Genomic DNA, 17,528 nt, shown 5'->3' on the forward strand with positions numbered 1-17,528 from the left:
ATAATTGATTTCTCTCTCTCGTCCTTTTTCTCCCCATCCATCTCATCTGTCCCGATAATAATGCACTCTCAGCTATAAATATGTTATTTTAAGGGTGTAAAATACAACAATCACAAAGCATCTAAAAAATTGCGATCATTTACTGGTGGTAGTACGCTACAAATATTTCAGTGCCTAATATCAGAGCATCATATCGCAGTGGAGAATTGTGTATGTCAAAGTATAGCCTTATATTAGACCGAAAAAAAGCAATTTCAGGGTATTTTGGAAGTAGCTGGGAATTTAAAACCAATTTTTCAAACCATGCAAAAGAGTGAAAAGTAATGGAAAGTCATGGAAATGTCTGAAGTGAAGATGCATTTTGTAGTTGCGCTACGCTCTAAATATTTAATCAGCTGGATATTGCTCTTCTGTAGAGTAAAACGCGCTCACATAGTGTTGTCTGAACATTACAAATCATTGCTTTGAGTCTTTCTTTTGAATGAATCTGGTTCACAATTTGGTCTTAATGGTTCATTAGCAAATCAGTCTAAATTAGACTGTTGTTTTGTTTATTTTAATTTCATATGTAGTAACCACAGATGAATAGAAAGGTTGTGCTAAATCCACTGGTCATTAACACGAGCAGATCTAAAAGAGTTGCACAGCAGAAATAAATGCTCTGCTTTACTGCGTCTATTCAAAAAACCGAACTATAAACACCCACGTTTATACACTCATGCAAACATGCTCCTCACAACTAGAAATTATTCTAACAGGCATATTGTAGAGTACAAAGTGAATTCTTTCAGATTGTGCAACACTTAAGGTTCAGTCATAACACTGTGGTTTATTTTGTGAAATCTACTCAACTAATGCCATAAGCCATAGACACACCCAATCCTTTGCTCCCATTGGCTGAGGAACATGCTGAGGGGTGTGGCTACAGTCTAAGCTAACAAGTCGACCACTTGTACATATGTGTTTGTTCCTGTCTGTTATACACGTGTGTGTGTGTGTGTGTGTGCATGTGTGTTTTTGTGACATATGAGGACACAAATTTGTATAATGACATGGGTATGACATAGGTATTACAAGAAGAAGGTGACTTATGAGGACTTACCCCATGTCCCTATTTTTCAAAAGGCTTATAAATCATACAGAGTGAGTTTTTTTGAGAAAGTAAAAATGCACAAAGTTTCCTGTAAGGGGTAGGTTTAGGTGTAGGGCAATAGCACATACAGTTTGTACAGTATAAAAACTATTACGCCTATGGAATGTCCCCACAATTCACAAAAACAAACCTGTGTGTGTGTGTGTGTCATACCCAGAGAAACAGAAGGAACGACTGGATCAACAGGGGAAGATTTGGCTTTCACTGGAATAGGAGTCATGGGTCCATTTACCATTGTGTGACCTGTGGAGAAAAAAAGCAGATGTTTAAACACAAATACACTCACACACATTTAGGCTATCACAGGTGCAAAACAATGATGAATGTACACACAGACACACACACACTGACCCAGATAGTGCAGGAGTTTCTGGGCTCTGTTCTGTGTAGGTTTGAGGTTGAAAAGTTCTTGGTTCCCATCAATAAACTGGGTGTCAACTGTGGCGTACAGGAACTGGCTATTGCTCAATACATTCTGCAGGAAGGGGATATTAGTCTGAAAGAGAGAGAGAGAGAGAGAGAGAGAGAGGTTTAGATAATCACCCGACAGTCAAAGCACAAGCATATATGCAATATGTGTGGCATTAGGCAATAAAGCAAGTAAATTCCGACATTTACCAAATATTAATTACCTGAGAAAAAACTCAGCGGTTGCTGAGATGTTCTGAGTGCAATTATGTGCTGCTATGGTGTTTCTATACAGCCATTAAGTTGTTCTAAGTGGTTTTAGAATGTGGTTATGTGGTTGCTAGAGTATTGCTATATAGTCACTAAGTTGTGCTGAGTGGCCTTAGAGGAGGCAGGGGCAATTCCGGTCCTGTAGAGTTTAGTTCCAAATCTAATCAAATACATCTGCATGTAATCCAAGTAATCCTGAAGACTTTGGTTAGATTTTCAGGACTGTGGTTCTCCAGGATTTTTTTTCACCCATCTAATCCTAAGTATGAGCAATAATCATTATATTTTTCTTAACAAATACCACTTATGCCAACAAACAAACAATCAAATACAATGCAGAATATTATTGTGATGCTAACGAAGAACAAAGCATCAAGATGGACTGGGGCCCATAATTGTCCACTCCATTGGCAGCGTTGTTTAGTACTCTCATAAGCCGTGGGAAGTTTGCATTGTAATCTGTATTGTCTGAAAGCACTGATGGCTTCTATAAATGCATTAGCATTTCAGACAGCTGCAGTTCAGGCCATAATGGAGCTCCTGCACTGGAATAGGCCCCTAGACTGCAGCTATCAAAACAGCAGTGCACACCGCTCACTGCACCAATAAACACTATTTTAGCGTATGCAATGGGGCATGAGACAGGAATGTGTGTCGTATGACAGAAAGAAACAAGTGCAAAGCAAGTACAGAAAAGAGATGGGGGTTTGTGTGTATTTTTTATGTGACATACGAAAAGAGATCGAGAGAGTGTAAAGAGACTACAGGAGAGACAGAAAATGATGTCAAAGTAAGAATATAAAAAGATCTTGTGAAAAAGGCAATGTTGTTAGATCTGAATTCAATTCCTTTCAGAGCCGACTACACTGACTGACACTTTGTCTCTACTATGTTGCCAGTATCCCTGTAAACACACTCACAGGAATGCCATCAACACACATACGTCACACACTGTGTTCGACAAAGGGATCAAAACCCAATTACCAAGAAAAACTTGAGAGAAAATAGGGGATTTCTCTAGAGGAATCGAATGGAAGCCGAGGAGTTAATGGAGGATTTAATGCAGTTTCCCCTCCTATTCTTCTCCTGCTTGGATCTAATGTGATGAGTGATGAACAGTTAGGAAAAGAGCAGTCCGAGAGAACACAGATGAAGTGCTAAGGAAAGTTTTGAAAAGTCATGGACGAGAGAAGGACTGGGAAAATCAGGGTCAAATTCAGTCTCTGTCTTTGCTTTTTTGGCCTCATTTAACAGTTTGGCTTTCACAGCAGTCTTATCTCTCTGTTTCTTTCTAATTGTTTTCTGTTTAATCATGTCCATTTTTTGATAGGGAAGCCTCCAATTTCTCTATGCATCTTGGTCATTATTATTTCTGCTCCTTGATTCTATTCCAGTACATTCCACTGAATTCAATTTTGTTTAACTACTTATTTCTGTTTGGTTCAACATGACTCAGTTTGACTCATTACCCTTGATTCAATTAACTTATTATTCCTGGTCTTTGATTCAGTTTCAGTTTGACTCAGTTCAGCTTATTCAGTTTTTTTCTTTTACTTCTTATTTAATTCAGTTTGGTTCAACTCTTTATTCCTGAGCATTGATTCAATTTTGTTTGATTTGACTTGATTTGACTTATTATGCCAGATAACTAATTCACTGCCATCCAGTTCTGTCCAGTTGAACTCAAAATAATCCATATGAATTGAGCAGTAAACATTAATAGAGCTCATCAAATATGGTAATCATGGAAACTCAACAATATTTGTGTGATGCAGGAAAACAAACCTCATTGGTTCTTGCAAAAGTTTGAACATGCATGAACTTCCGTATTTAATGTGCTTGATTTATGTTCATTACATAAAGCAATCATGTCTCTTCAGAAGATTGGATTATGCAATTAAATCTGTAGTGTATGCTTAATGTATGTATAACAAACAAGACATTCTAATAATTAGAAAGAAAACGTGAGTGAGCACGTTATAATCTGCAGAGAAATAAGAAATTCTAGTGATATATCACAACTTGCTGAAGTCCATTATTTCCAGCTGTCCATCTGTTCTGTGTTCAGGAACCAAAGCCAAAAACCGACTGATATTACATCAAAGACAGATCTGAACCCATATTACACATACTCTCTCTCTCGCTAAATGTTAGATAAGCTGAATATTTGTTAAGCACTTCAAACTTCCAAACAGCCCTGTGGCAAAGTGTGCCTATTTCAAACAGGTCTGTGACTGTCCACAATTTCTTTATTTGCACAAAAAGCAACACACACAAACAAACAAATGAACAAATTACAATGAATGCGCACAATTGCATGCAAAATAATGGTCAGAGACAGTTTAATGAAAGACCTTTATTTGTCTGTCTAGCGGGGTGTGACAAAGCAAAGTATAGTCCTGTCAAAGTAATTGACATCTGTTCAAGAACAAACACAGTTCTTGAAAAAAATTTAAAATGCACAACCAAAACACACATACACATCCTTACTGAATGTGTGAAGCCATTAGTGCATGAATAGAGGCCTGTCAAGTAATCCATCGTTCCATCTATCCATCTGTCTCTCTCTTTTTCTACTAAACTGCAAAAGCATACAAACAGAGATGGTAAACAGAAAAACAACATTCATGTCAAGACATACACCACAAACTTTCAGTGCAAAGCAAATGCTGCGCTTATACCATGCGCTGTCTGTGGTGCTGAACAGAGTTTGTGTGCACGAGACAAAACAAGGAAGAGTCTCTGTGATTAATTGTCATTGTTTTTGATTCGTATGTGGTATGGCAATGGTGTCAATGTGCTATGACTAAACGTGTGTGAGGATGGGGGAGGAACTAAATATAGAGTAACACAAAACACTCTCACATAGACAGACTCAGATGTGTTCAGTAGGGTGGGGGTGGAGGCCCTTCTGCATAGTGTGAAAATAAATATTAGTTGAGTAATATGGGCTTTTCAGTAGCCTAATGCAAAACCCAATACAGTGGCTCCAACATTATTAGGACACTTAAGCCACTTTTACAAATTTTTTAATGTCTTTGCAGTAGATAAAGACATTATTAGGGATGCACCATATAGCAATACCATATCAGTCATTAGTGGATATTTGGGATTTATTATTATTATTATTTTAATGATTTTGGTTGATACTGGGTATTTAATTGTGAACACTTATAATTGAATAACATCATTAAATGTCATCTTTATTTCTACAAATTAATTTCCATTTTTCACCCTGTACCTTGTAATTTTGTGATGCCTAAAATCATTTGTAACATTTATAACTACTGATTTTATTTTTAGCTTGCTTAATTTGACCTTTGTTACACACACACACACACACACACACACACACACAGGTTTGTTTTTGTGAAAAGTGGGGACATCCCATAGGCGTAATGGTTTTTCTACTGTACAGACCGTATATTCTATTGCCCTACACCAACCCTACCTCTAAACCTACCCCTCACAGGAAATTTTTCAATACACTCCATTCTGTGTGATTAATAAGCGTTTTGAAAAGTGGGGACATGGGATAATGTCCTGAAAAGTCACCTTCTCCTTGTAATACCTATGTCATACCCTTGTCATTATACAAATGTATGTCCTTATTTGTCACAAAAACGCGCACACACACACACACACACACACACACACAAATATTGGTGCATCATATATTTATATTTTTCAATATATGTATCCAAATATCTGCAAATAATGTCTGTTAAACAGGAAAGTTTCTTCCACTGTTGTTTTGACTTAGTTGGTTGCCTTTTTGAATGATCCATTGTGTTGCTCCTTAGTTATGGATACAAGCTGTTAGAACTAGCACACCTTGCAGAACTAGCACACTTTGCACCGCACACACACACACACACACACATACACACACACACACACACACACACTGCATTCTCTAATCAACTGAACAAATGGGGTGCGTCACATCTGAATAGTCTTCATTTCTAATAAACCTCATTCACAATAAACACACATACACACATATGCATACCTACACAAGCTGCTTTCATAGGATGGCTGCATGGATGCTGTATATTTATTATTAGTCTGGAGTGTTGATGTGTTGTTGACGTCTGAGTCTGTTTTTAGTGGCGTGTCTGTGTAAATTTGTTTGAGTGTTGTGTGGTATTGACTTGTGCTTGCTAGAATGTGGCCACCATTTTCAATATCATTATGGAAATAAATCAGCCAACAGATATTGTGAAATGCTTTTTAAAATGAAAAATGACACCAATGAAAATATAAAACTCTCTTAAGATAACACCATTACATACTCTCTCTCTCTCTCTCTCTCTCTCTCTCTTTCTCTCATTACTTGCTGTGTGTTTGCCTTTAACTGGGTAAATTTGAAGGCTGTTCATAACTCATCTATTCCAATAATAACTAATAAGACAAGACAAATATAGCAGGCAGAGATTGAGAGAGGTTCCCAGTGATGTCACAGCTAGATAAATCACACACACACACACACACACACACACACACGATGGTTCTCAAACACACATTTTCTATCTCCCTCTATTTCCTTCTATTTCTCAGATATACAAATATCACAAATGTTTGTTTTTCATGATGGAGACTTCCATTGACTTCTATTGATTTAAATTATATTTCCCATCTTCTAAATCGAACCGTCACAGAAACAGAAATTACAAAATGACCAAATTTAGTATATAAAGCCGATTTCCTCAAGGGGGCCATTTTATGCAGGCGATTTAAAGTTAAAGTAAAAAAAGTAAAGTAAATCTTTTGCAGGGACAATTGGAGCTCAACAATGTAGGAGAAACATTATATACAATATATATATATATATATATATATACAGCCACATTCATTCAAACACAAAATGAACTGCAATAATAATAATAATATATTATGTTATTATGTCTTCTATATGCCATGTATAAACAATGTTAAACACCGTAAGAGTGTTTGGGAGTGAAAATATCTTATTAACAGCAGGTAGCAGTAAAGGCTATATCAATCCTCTCTGCGTTTGATATACATCTTTATTTCCTTCCTCTCCATATCACTCTCTTCCATCCATTTCTCCATACTTAGCTCTTCCTTCTGCTTCTCTAACATCTCTTCATCTATCACTCCCTCACTACCCTGACCATCACACTCAGCCAATACTGCTGGAGGCTGTCCATCTCTCTCTCTCTTTTAGCCCCCTCCCTCACTCCCCGTATCAGTGCGTGTAGTCGACACTCACTCCTTAGTCGCTTGCTGGCTCGCGCAAACGTCTCAGCTGCTTGCGAAAGAAGAAGAAAAAAATAAGAGTAGAAACCAGAGAAAAAATGAACTAGGAGCAAATGAGAGAATTATGCAGGGGAACTGCTAAAAATATCTAGCAATACAAAAGATCTGTCATTTTTCCTCTCACGTTCGCTCTAATTTTTCTTTTTCTGTTCTGCTGTACCCTGGATACCTGACCGGCAGGATTAAAAATGACTTAAATTTCAATCAACTGTGGCAGGAGAGAAAGAAAGAGGGATGAAAAAAGAGGAGTTTGTCCTCTGAAGAGATTCAGCAGCACACAGCTGGTGAGAACGAGGGAGTGTTAGACATAGAGAGAAATCAAGAGAGGGAGGGAAGAGGACCGGAGTCCAAAAGAGAGAGAAAGAGGGTCTTGTTTCGCTTTTAAGGAAGCCAGGAGTCGGATCGCCGTTTCCTGCAGGATTACTCGACTGGAAATGCTGGAAAAGCAGGTTTGTGGGGATGCGTTTGTGTGTGTATGTGTCATTTCAATGATATATTTCAAAACGGATATTGAGAGTAAAGAGGAAAAAAGACATTTCTGATAAGGAATATAAAAAAAAAAAGAGAAACGGATGATGAGACAGAGAGATGATGCTTAGTTGAAAGCTTGCCAGTCTGTATGATGACATGCCTGACGCCATACAAAACAGCTGCTTAACTCCTCTTTCTCTCTCTCTGTCACACACACACACACACACACACACACACACACATACACACATTAACTAGTAGTCACAATCTCACATACAAAGCAGCACACACGGTCACCGCACACACAGATTAAAAAACACTCTGTCTGCATCTGTGACTCTCTTGATGTGCGCACGCACACACACACACACACACACACACACACACAGGAGGTGTTTAATTTGAATGCTGTCTCATGTGCTGTCTGTGACGCGCTCAAAATGAATGACAAGCTGAAGAGGACACAAAAATAACTAGAGATGTGTTTGTGTGTGTGTGATAGAGATGGAGCAGAGAGAGAGAAGGTGAGAGACAAAATGACAAGAAACCACTTTGGTGACATTTCCAAGAGGGATCAATGTTTTTTGCAATCGGACGAGGTGAGAAAACATGGAAAACAGTGAGAGACAGAGATGACTAAACAAGAGAAAAGAGGAGTCTAGAGGAATTTTTTTTCAGAAGTGCAAAATGGAGAGATGACATCAGGGCTAGTGTCCTGAGCCCTGTGACGGGGGAGGGCTACAAGGGTTCTAATCACTTGACCCAAGGGACAGTGGGCCCAATTAGTAGTGGACTCTGTGCATTTCAGTAGCAGCCCTCGATGACATCAGAAGAAGCATGCAATTAAATATTATCTCTCCCCACAGGAATTAAAATCCCAAATGAGATCTTGATGGCAAGTTAAAAGCAGAGCAAATATTTGTTAATATTTGCATTTCTACTCAGGAATTTTAGAAGAAACATCTGTGACAACAATGAACTATAACTCATTTAACAAACGACAGTTCAATTAAGTCCCATTAAATTGTCTTCAGGGTTTCAGTTTCAGTATCTCTGTGTATGTGTAACAACAACAATTGAAATAAATATTTTTTCCCCTTTTTTCTTCCTCCCTCTCATTCCATACTCATCCTCCCCATTCAGTCATCCCTCCCTCCCATCGTCCCCTTTTTTCTCTGCGCTTGGGACATTGTTTTGCCGTGAGACATAAAGGCCTCAGAACTGGCAGCTCACTGGAATTCGACACTGAAAGATGAATGGAACAAACAACTAAAGAGGCAAATTGCATGAAAACAACACTCAGAGCAATTTGGAGGAGAACACAAACAAGGTGCACATCTGGAATAAGGAATAAACAGACTGACAGAATGTGAGAGAGTGAGATGAGAAGGTGTTAAAGGGAAAATGAATGATGAAAAGGAGTAGGAATTGAAGGTGAGAGGAAGATAAAAACAGCAGGATCCTGGAAAATAGAGGGAAAAAACAGCTGGAAAGAGTCAAAAGTGGAAGAATATGGTGAGAATCTTAAAATGCGTTCAGTGCAAATGTGAAATTGCTGGTAGGACCTAAGGCCAAAATGTTTCACAGCAGGAACATTTTAACTAGGGAAGAGCATATCCCAGTGCATATCCCAGATACGAGTGGAATTGAGAGTCTGACTCAAGTTAAATCCTCATGTTTGCAGTGTGTGAATGGACACAGAATAAACACATAAGCACACATGGACACTCCTCTACCTTGACAAGGGATAAACACCTCAGTCTGGATTAAAACACACCTCAGAAATTTCAACACATGCAGATAAATACCTGGAAATGAGCAGCTAATTGAGCTGGAATCAACACAGACAATAAAAAGGTAAATACTCTCACTCACACAAATGCACATATATACTGACTAATGGACAAGGCAATTGACTGACCTGAGATGAAGGATGCAGGGCATGAAAATCTTTACCTAGCTTTTGTATGCACAGTCCTGTTCCACATACTTCAGCACACACAGTGGACCATTTTATCTCTTAGAGGTTACTCTTTCAGAACTCAGGAGACTTAATGGTGTTCTGAGTTTCATTTAAGTATCGATTTTGTCTCCAAAATAAAAAATAAATGAGACTAATGGCTGGCATACAGCTTTTTCATAGCCATAGCAACACTGGCTTAACCAATGGCATGAGTTTGAGGTAGGGAAATCTGTTTGCCAGACCAATGGCAGACAGCAGTGTTCTGGAAACATTATTTTTCTATTTCTGTTTGCTGACACATAAATTCTACACTTCACATTTAAATAAATCTCATTTGTTATTTCCTTTCTTATGCTTCTCTTCCTGTCTGAAAATATGTGTGGTGTGGTGTTTTTGAGGAAGAACTAGATGTTGACCTTTTGTAGTCATTTAAACAGCTGTAAATTTGACAATGCCTGACTGGACACACATGAATGGGTCAGAGAACAACATTCTGCTCTAGACACGGTTATGATTGCACACAAACACCTCACTCCATCCAGTGAAAGACAGATGTGTATATTCAGTTATTCATGGAGCTCAAAGTATGTTGTGGGCCATTTATTGTTCTACCTCTTTTCACTCTTTTCCCTCTTTCTCCCTCATATCCTTGCATAAACAAGCACATATCCAACAGCAGCTAATGCAGTGACACAACACAAGAGAGATTGATTTTACAGTGCTATAATGACAACACATGCATATACACACACAAAAACAGCTGAAGAGCTCTAGTGCTCTCTATCCAGAGTGCATGCTTCTCTATGCATATTCATGTGCACACATTACACTTTACACTGAACTACAGCCTTTATCGTTCTGCCTCTCACAAGCTGGTGTATTATCTCTCTCTCTCTCTCTCTCTCTCTGTCATTATTAAGTGTGAGAGATGTTGCTTTAAAAGTAGCATGCATTCTCGTTGTAACCATGCCTACATCAATACCACCACTTCATAATTTAAGGACCACCCCATAAACCCTCTTCAGTACTTTTGTCTATTTATTCATATTTTTTCTCCAAGTCCTTTTCTCTGAGTTATCATTTCTTCTCCTCAATTCAAAGAAAGGCCTGAATGTTTACACACAACTAGATTTGACATTTCCCCATCTATTTATTTTATTATTTTTAACCTGACTTAAGATAATTGTATTCTGGCTTCCCTTCCTACCTTGACAGTTTATTCACAAAGGTCTAGTCTATCCAATCCAATCCAATCCAATCCAATCCTATCCTATCCTAATCTTCCTTTCCTTTCCTTTCCTTTCCCCTTCCTTTCCCCTTCCTTTCTTTCCTTGCCAAACCTTTGTGTCCTACCTTCATGTCTATCAACTCTCTCTCTATTCCTGAGTATGTCCCTGCAGCAGCATTATATAAACTGAACAAGTTCATTAGCAGTTAGCTTGTAGCTGTGCAGGAACAGCAGATTCTGATGACAACAGATCATGCAGAAGAGAGAGGTTCTCACTGAGCATGTAACATTGTGCTAAACTCTACGCGGTGATACCTATACCAGTATTTCACCAACCCTGCTTGGGGCAAAATAAACTCAGTGGCAGTGTATGCTGGTGAGGGGCTGGTCCAGATGGTGTGCCAGCGGAGACATGCTGTTCACCAGCAAATCCTAACTTGTGAAGCTGGACAACTAAGGTGGCCTTAATGGTTAATTTAGGCATAGATATTTTTATTTATTAAAGTCTGCATGAAACGGAGACAAAATGGAGGCAAATCTGAATGCCAGTTTGCAGTTAGTTGTGGGGGGATTTCTCTCCACTGGATTCTCATTGGAAGTTGGGGCGTTGCTAACAAAATGGAGGCAAATCTGAATGCCAGTTTGCAGTTAGTTGTGGGGGGATTTCTCTCCACTGGATTCACCGCCGACACCCTAGCATAAATTTTTTTTGCTCGCGTGTAAAAATAAAAATACAAAAAATAAATATAAAATAAAATATAGAACAAGTAAATAAGGAATGCAATATGCAAATTGACAATTGTATGTACAGGTATATTACAATAGATAGTTTTGTATGTACAGGTATATTAGTGCAAACTGAAGTCCACAAACAGTATCCTCACATAAGTCCCTGGTCCCTGAGGATCCAGCAAGGGTCTAGTAATGTCCTTCAAGTGGGCCAGCACCAGTTTTTGAAAAGACTTCATGACCACAGACGTTAGAGCCACAGGCCTGTAGTCATTTAATCCTGTAATTTTTGGTTTCTTTGGGATGGGGATGATGGTGGTGCCCTGGTGCTTTTTTTCCTTTTCTGCTTCCGGAAGACCTGGCACACATCGTCTACACTGATTTGAAGTGCAGGTGTGGGGGATAGGGGGGTTGCAGGAGGTGTTAATGGTTGTGTGGAGAGGTGTTCAGGGCGGGTGTGGGGTGTTTTTTCAAACCTGCAATAGAACTCGTTCAGATCGTCTGCCAGTTGTTGATTCTCCACAGTGCTGGGGGATGGTGTCTTGTAGTTGGTGATCTCTTTCAGACCTTTCCACACTGATGCTGAGTCGCTGGAAGTGAACTGAGTCCTTAGTTTTTCAGAATAATTCCTCTTTGCCACTCTGATCTCCTTTTCCAGTGTGTATTTGGCCTGTTTATACAAGACTTTGTCCCCCTTCCTGCGAGCATCTTCTTTGGCCTGACGGAGCTGTCTGAGTTTTGCAGTGAACCATGGTTTGTCGTTGTTGTAAGTTAAATGAGTCCTGGTATGAATGCACATATCGTCACAGAAACTGATATAAGATGTTACAGTCTCTGTGAGCTCGTCCAGATCGGTGGCAGCAGCTTCAAAAGCACTCCAATCAGTGAGGTTGAAACAGGCTTGTAAATCCCACTCTGCTTCATTAGTCCATCTTTTTACAGTCCTTAATACAGGTTTAGCTGATTTCAGTTTCTGCCTGTAGGTCGGTATAAGATGAACTAAACAGTGATCAGAGAGCCCCAAAGCTGCCCATGGGACAGAGTGATATGCATCCTTTATTGCTGTGTAACAGCAGATAAAAGTAACTTTTGATTTGTTACAAAAGTGTGCATCAAATACGCTAAAGACAGAAGCACTCATTAGTTCTCGCACGTCACGTATACACATTTGAACGTCTTCTTTTCCTTTTAATGGCGGTTGGCACACCTACTTGAAGGTGCATTCTGCCACCTACAGCACAACACCTGCGTGACAGTGTATGTAAAATAAAGGATCGGACTTAGGATAGCTGATACCGATCAGATAAAAAATGCTTAATTGGCCCCGATACAGATCCATGATATCGGTTTAGGACCTACCTAGTTATAAAATTAACTGACATCTGAGATCTCATAAATTTAGTTTATGTAGCAAGACTGATCAAAGGTTACATTCCAAATAGACAACAATAAATACTATATTGAGTTAGGGCTTTTGTGTGGGTGGGTTGAGTTTTGACTACATTGTCAGGACCAAATGCAAAAACCAAAATGTAAAACACCTGCACTGTGTGAACCAGCCAACTGTTCCAATGAGGAAAACAGTTTAACCCTTCGTTCGGGTCTGTGGGACCTGTTTACATTTTTTATCAAAAGAAAAATGATATGATTAATTATTTTTTCAAACTAAAACTCATTGGCCTTGGCTCATTTTCTGTGAAGAACATATCAGAACAAATGTTCAATGACCACATACTGTAATGGCTGAATAACAAAAATATGAACACCACACAAGGGTTAAAAAATATAGCAAACGTCTTTATGGCACTATAAAAATGCAAAGTCCCCAACATGACAGATAAACAAACCTGCCAGTAATACATAAAAGGCAAGATGTACACTGACAGATATAAGTATCATATTATACAGAATATCGAGCGTATTCCAGTACTTAAGGATCAGAGTTTATATTCTGCTGATTCGCTGCTCTGAGACAGTGGACTCAGAAACAGAAGAACAGGAAATGAGGAGAATTATGAGACTGACCTGCTCAAAAAGATTCACATAGAACGGCAGACACATACGGACTGATACAGACAAATTGGATGGGTGGATGGAAAGGGGACTGAATAAATAAAGAAATGGACAGGCATATGAAGGCATGGTAGGTTGGATAATCAGATGCCAAGAAGGATTGATGCTGGGAGTCTGAGTGTGCAGTGCTCAAAGGGTCAATACTGGGTCAGATAAATAAGACTCTTCTGAAATATGAATTCATCCTGTGGAGTCAAAAAGTCTTGGCTCTGATTTACTAAAAAATACAAACAAACGCTTTGTTATTCAATTATTATTAGTAATACTAAACTATGCATTATCATATATCTAGATATATAAACACCCTAGCAACCACAGAACACCCAAGCAATGCCCTAGCAACCACCCAGAACATCAGCAACTGCAATATATATACCAATGCACTTTTCTCTGCCGTTCCACCAGCTTTCCTCTCTCTCTCTCTCTCTCCCTGTTTCTCTTTGCCAAGTTCCCCTTTCAGACGCTTGATGGATCACTGCTGTCAGGCCGTCATCTGCCTCCATATCAGCGCATGTGAGTGTGCATGTGTGTTTTGGTGTACGAAAGATTCTGTGAACACCTTCCGCATCTCTGCCTTTTCTCTTTACATCCTAATGACTTCAAGACATTAAGTCACTTCGTCTACTGCTCACACATTCAGAGAGAAAGAACAGTGGAAGATGACGAAGATATGAGAGAGTAGATGTACAATTGTGAGAAGAGAACCAGGAAGATGAAAGCTATTTGTCAAAGAGTATGTGTGTGTATGCATGTTTGATCATGTGCATGTGTGTATGCTGGAGATCATTTCCTAAAAGGAGGAGACATCTGAGGATCATTGATTCTCTTTGTTGCACAGATAATAAATCCCCCAGTTCAATTCACAGTAAGATATTTCATTAGAGGATAGAAGTCTTTAATACCACAGATCAGATGATGTGAATGATATATGTGGGGCTACACCTTTCTACAGCTCATCTTTTATATCCACACTAAAGCATAATGCAGACATAAACTCATTCTGACCTATGCCACACACTACACTACTGCACACACACACACACACTCATGTGGTTACGGGGACTCTCCATATACGTAATGGTTTTTATACTGTACAAACTGTATTTTATATTCCTTAAACCTAATCCTATCCCTCACCATTTTGATTAGGAGGAGGACACAGGAAGTCCATTTAGACCCATGTCATTATACACATTTGTGTCCCCATAAACCATGTATTCAAGCACAATACAGCCAGCACACGCACGCACGCACGCACGCACGCACACACACACACACACACACACACACACATGCATAATGGACAGGGTTATTACGTTCTAAAGCCAGGTACTCGCAGTAGTTTTTCATTCAGTCTGAATCATGAATAACATTACAGATTACAAAAGGATTACCAGAATTTATATTATATTCTAATCTAATCTACGCCCTACCAACACACACAGGCACACACACCCAGTAGCACTAGAAGGTAAAATTAGACCAAGACAAGCACCGGCATGTCCTGAACTTAGAAACAAATATGAGTAAAGGACACAGAGGGCAGAGGATGAGGAAAGAGGAAGAGAGGATGGAAGGTAGAAGAGGCCATATGATATTGAGGAAGGGCTGCTATCTGTCCCGGGCGGCCAGATCGATGGAGGAGAGAGACAAGATCTATTTCGGCTGGTCTGTTCTCGGGTGGCTAAAGACGGTGAGAATGGGAGATGGAGAGAGAGAGAGAGAGAGAGAGAGAGAGAGAGAGAGAGAGGGGGGCATTTAGACCCATGTCATTATACACATTTGTGTCCCCATAAACCATGTATTCAAGCACAATACAGCCAGCACACGCACGCACGCACGCACGCACGCACGCACGCACACACACACGCACACAAATATTACAAAGACTGCTTCAAAAAACAGAAAATCACATCGGAAAAAATGCTGTTAGTCTCTCTACTTGAGTATTTATATGTCTGTATTTAAAATAAATAATACAAAAAACACCAGAGATGCCACTTTTTTGAGAAATGAAGTTATATTCATTTTTCGAGATATGAAGTTCTACTTATCGCAGTACCAGAGTTTCTTGCATCACTATTCAGAACTCTCAGTTATTTACAGAGCTTTGTTCCTCTCCAGCCACTAAATTTACAGTGTTATTGGAAAAATATTTGTAACCCGAATTCTGGTTTTGCAACTGAATTGAATGCAATGAGATAAAACAACTGAGTAATGTGACATTTCACAAAGAACTGTTGTTGATCAGCATTGAGCTTTTGTTGTATAGCAGGGTAAAATACATTACTGCTTGTGGATGCTGTAACTACATCATCTTTCCACACTGACAGCCACTGAATTAAAAAAAAATATCTAGTATTCTGATGGAAAAGATTATTATTATTTTTTTAAGGACCATAAAAGTGGGCAACTCATAGTTCATGATAGATAAGGTTTCGGGATGGTGTGCATTGCCATCAGCCAGTCAACCTGGTCATGATGTCATTTCCTACAGCACCAGAGTGATTGTCAAGCTGCTGTCCTTGAATGCTAATGGTTAGCTCTCTCCAGGTATTATAGACTTTCTTGTCTCAGCAATGCACTTCACTTCTCTATCACTCAACACTTTTTAAAAGCCTCATCAGCTGCTAGAGGCCACAATAATAAAGTCAGTGGAATCATAAAATAAAGTGCAACAAAATGCTACTAGAGTTACAGACTAAACTATTTCCAAATTAAACAATATTGAATTAAATCAGATTTCCACGTAAATTAAAATGCAGTTTTCATTGTCGTTTACTTAAATGTATGTGAAAAACACTTAAACATTAGGGAGTTAGGGAGTTGTGTCTCCTTTGGCCTGTTCACTGGTGCTTTGTAAAGCATTATTCACTGTAAATCTGCTTTGGAACTACATATGCATTATGAAAAGTGATATACAATAAACTGAATTGATAATAAATTAAAACTGAATTTAGAACATATCAAATTTATTAAACAATATTAGGCTATGACCTATTAACAAAACAAAACAAAAATAAATAAAATTGTAAAATACAAGATTTGGATACAGTATACAGTTTTTTCATGCTAGTGACTACAATAAAGGAAGAAGAAAAAAACAATCTTGCTGTGCAACTTAAACACTGAGAAATCAGTAAAACTAAGCCAGGATGCTAATACTTCTTGCTCAGTTAATGCTGATTCAATTAATCTTTCAGCCACTGTGTGTGTTTGTGTGTGTGACAGCTCTCTTCAGAGTCTTGTGCAATGCAGAACGTAATTGATGTGATAATCATTAGCAAATGGTCATCCGCTTTGAGGCCACTGAAGCTGTGGAGACACTGACAACAGCAGCAAAATTCTGTGTCTGATTTAATATGAGGCAGCAAGGGACACAGGGAGAAAGGAGGGGTGCGCTGAGGACAGAATGTGTTGGCGAAAGAGGGCTGAGGGAGTTGCTAAGTGCAGAGAGATGTTCAGCGTGAGACAAACACACACAAACACACACACACACACACACACACACACACATGCATAATGGACAGGGTTATTACGTTCTAAAGCCAGGTACTCGCAGTAGTTTTTCATTCAGTCTGAATCATGAATAACATTACAGATTACAAAAGGATTACCAGAATTTATATTATATATATATCTAATCTACGCCCTACCAACACACACAGGCACACACACCCAGTAGCACTAGAAGGTAAAATTAGACCAAGACAAGCACCGGCATGTCCTGAACTTAGAAACAAATATGAGTAAAGGACACAGAGGGCAGAGGATGAGGAAAGAGGAAGAGAGGATGGAAGGTAGAAGAGGCCATATGATATTGAGGAAGGGCTGCTATCTGTCCCGGGCGGCCAGATCGATGGAGGAGAGAGACAAGATCTATTTCGGCTGGTCTGTTCTCGGGTGGCTAAAGACGGTGAGAATGGGAGATGGAGAGAGAGAGAGAGAGA

At 39.1% G+C, this 17,528-nt stretch overlaps 2 protein-coding genes across 6 annotated transcripts in view; one reads left to right on the top strand and one right to left on the bottom strand.

Moving 5' to 3' along the window:
- Window positions 1-17,528, bottom strand: part of LOC107712165 (pyruvate carboxylase, mitochondrial-like) — a 161,665-nt gene that overhangs the window by 39,870 nt on the left and 104,267 nt on the right. The window contains exons 5-6 of the mRNA XM_016517317.1: window positions 1,505-1,649; window positions 1,307-1,396 (exon numbers count right to left, since the gene is read on the bottom strand). Of these exons, the coding sequence (XP_016372803.1) occupies window positions 1,307-1,396; window positions 1,505-1,649 (235 nt within the window). The remainder of the gene's footprint in view (window positions 1-1,306; window positions 1,397-1,504; window positions 1,650-17,528) is intronic.
- LOC107712166 (leucine-rich repeat and fibronectin type-III domain-containing protein 4-like) overlaps window positions 7,046-17,528 on the top strand; it is a 27,018-nt gene continuing 16,535 nt past the window's right edge. The window contains exons 1-2 of one of the 5 annotated variants that reach the window (XR_001636773.1): window positions 7,046-7,563; window positions 8,729-9,201. Coding sequence is in view for 1 of the 5 variants with exons in the window: in XM_016517318.1 (XP_016372804.1) it covers window positions 13,851-14,091 (241 nt within the window). In the remaining 4 variants the exon portion in view is untranslated. Of the gene's footprint in view, window positions 7,564-8,728; window positions 9,202-9,240; window positions 9,443-13,604; window positions 14,092-17,528 lie in introns of those variants that run through there. The other 4 variants (XM_016517321.1, XM_016517322.1, XM_016517320.1 and 1 more) reach the window with 4 other exon arrangements.

The sequence above is a fragment of the Sinocyclocheilus rhinocerous genome, unplaced genomic scaffold, assembly GCF_001515625.1.
Source record: "Sinocyclocheilus rhinocerous isolate Xijiao unplaced genomic scaffold, SAMN03320098_v1.1 scaffold6048, whole genome shotgun sequence".
In the NCBI taxonomy this organism is placed as follows: Eukaryota; Metazoa; Chordata; class Actinopteri; order Cypriniformes; family Cyprinidae; genus Sinocyclocheilus; species Sinocyclocheilus rhinocerous.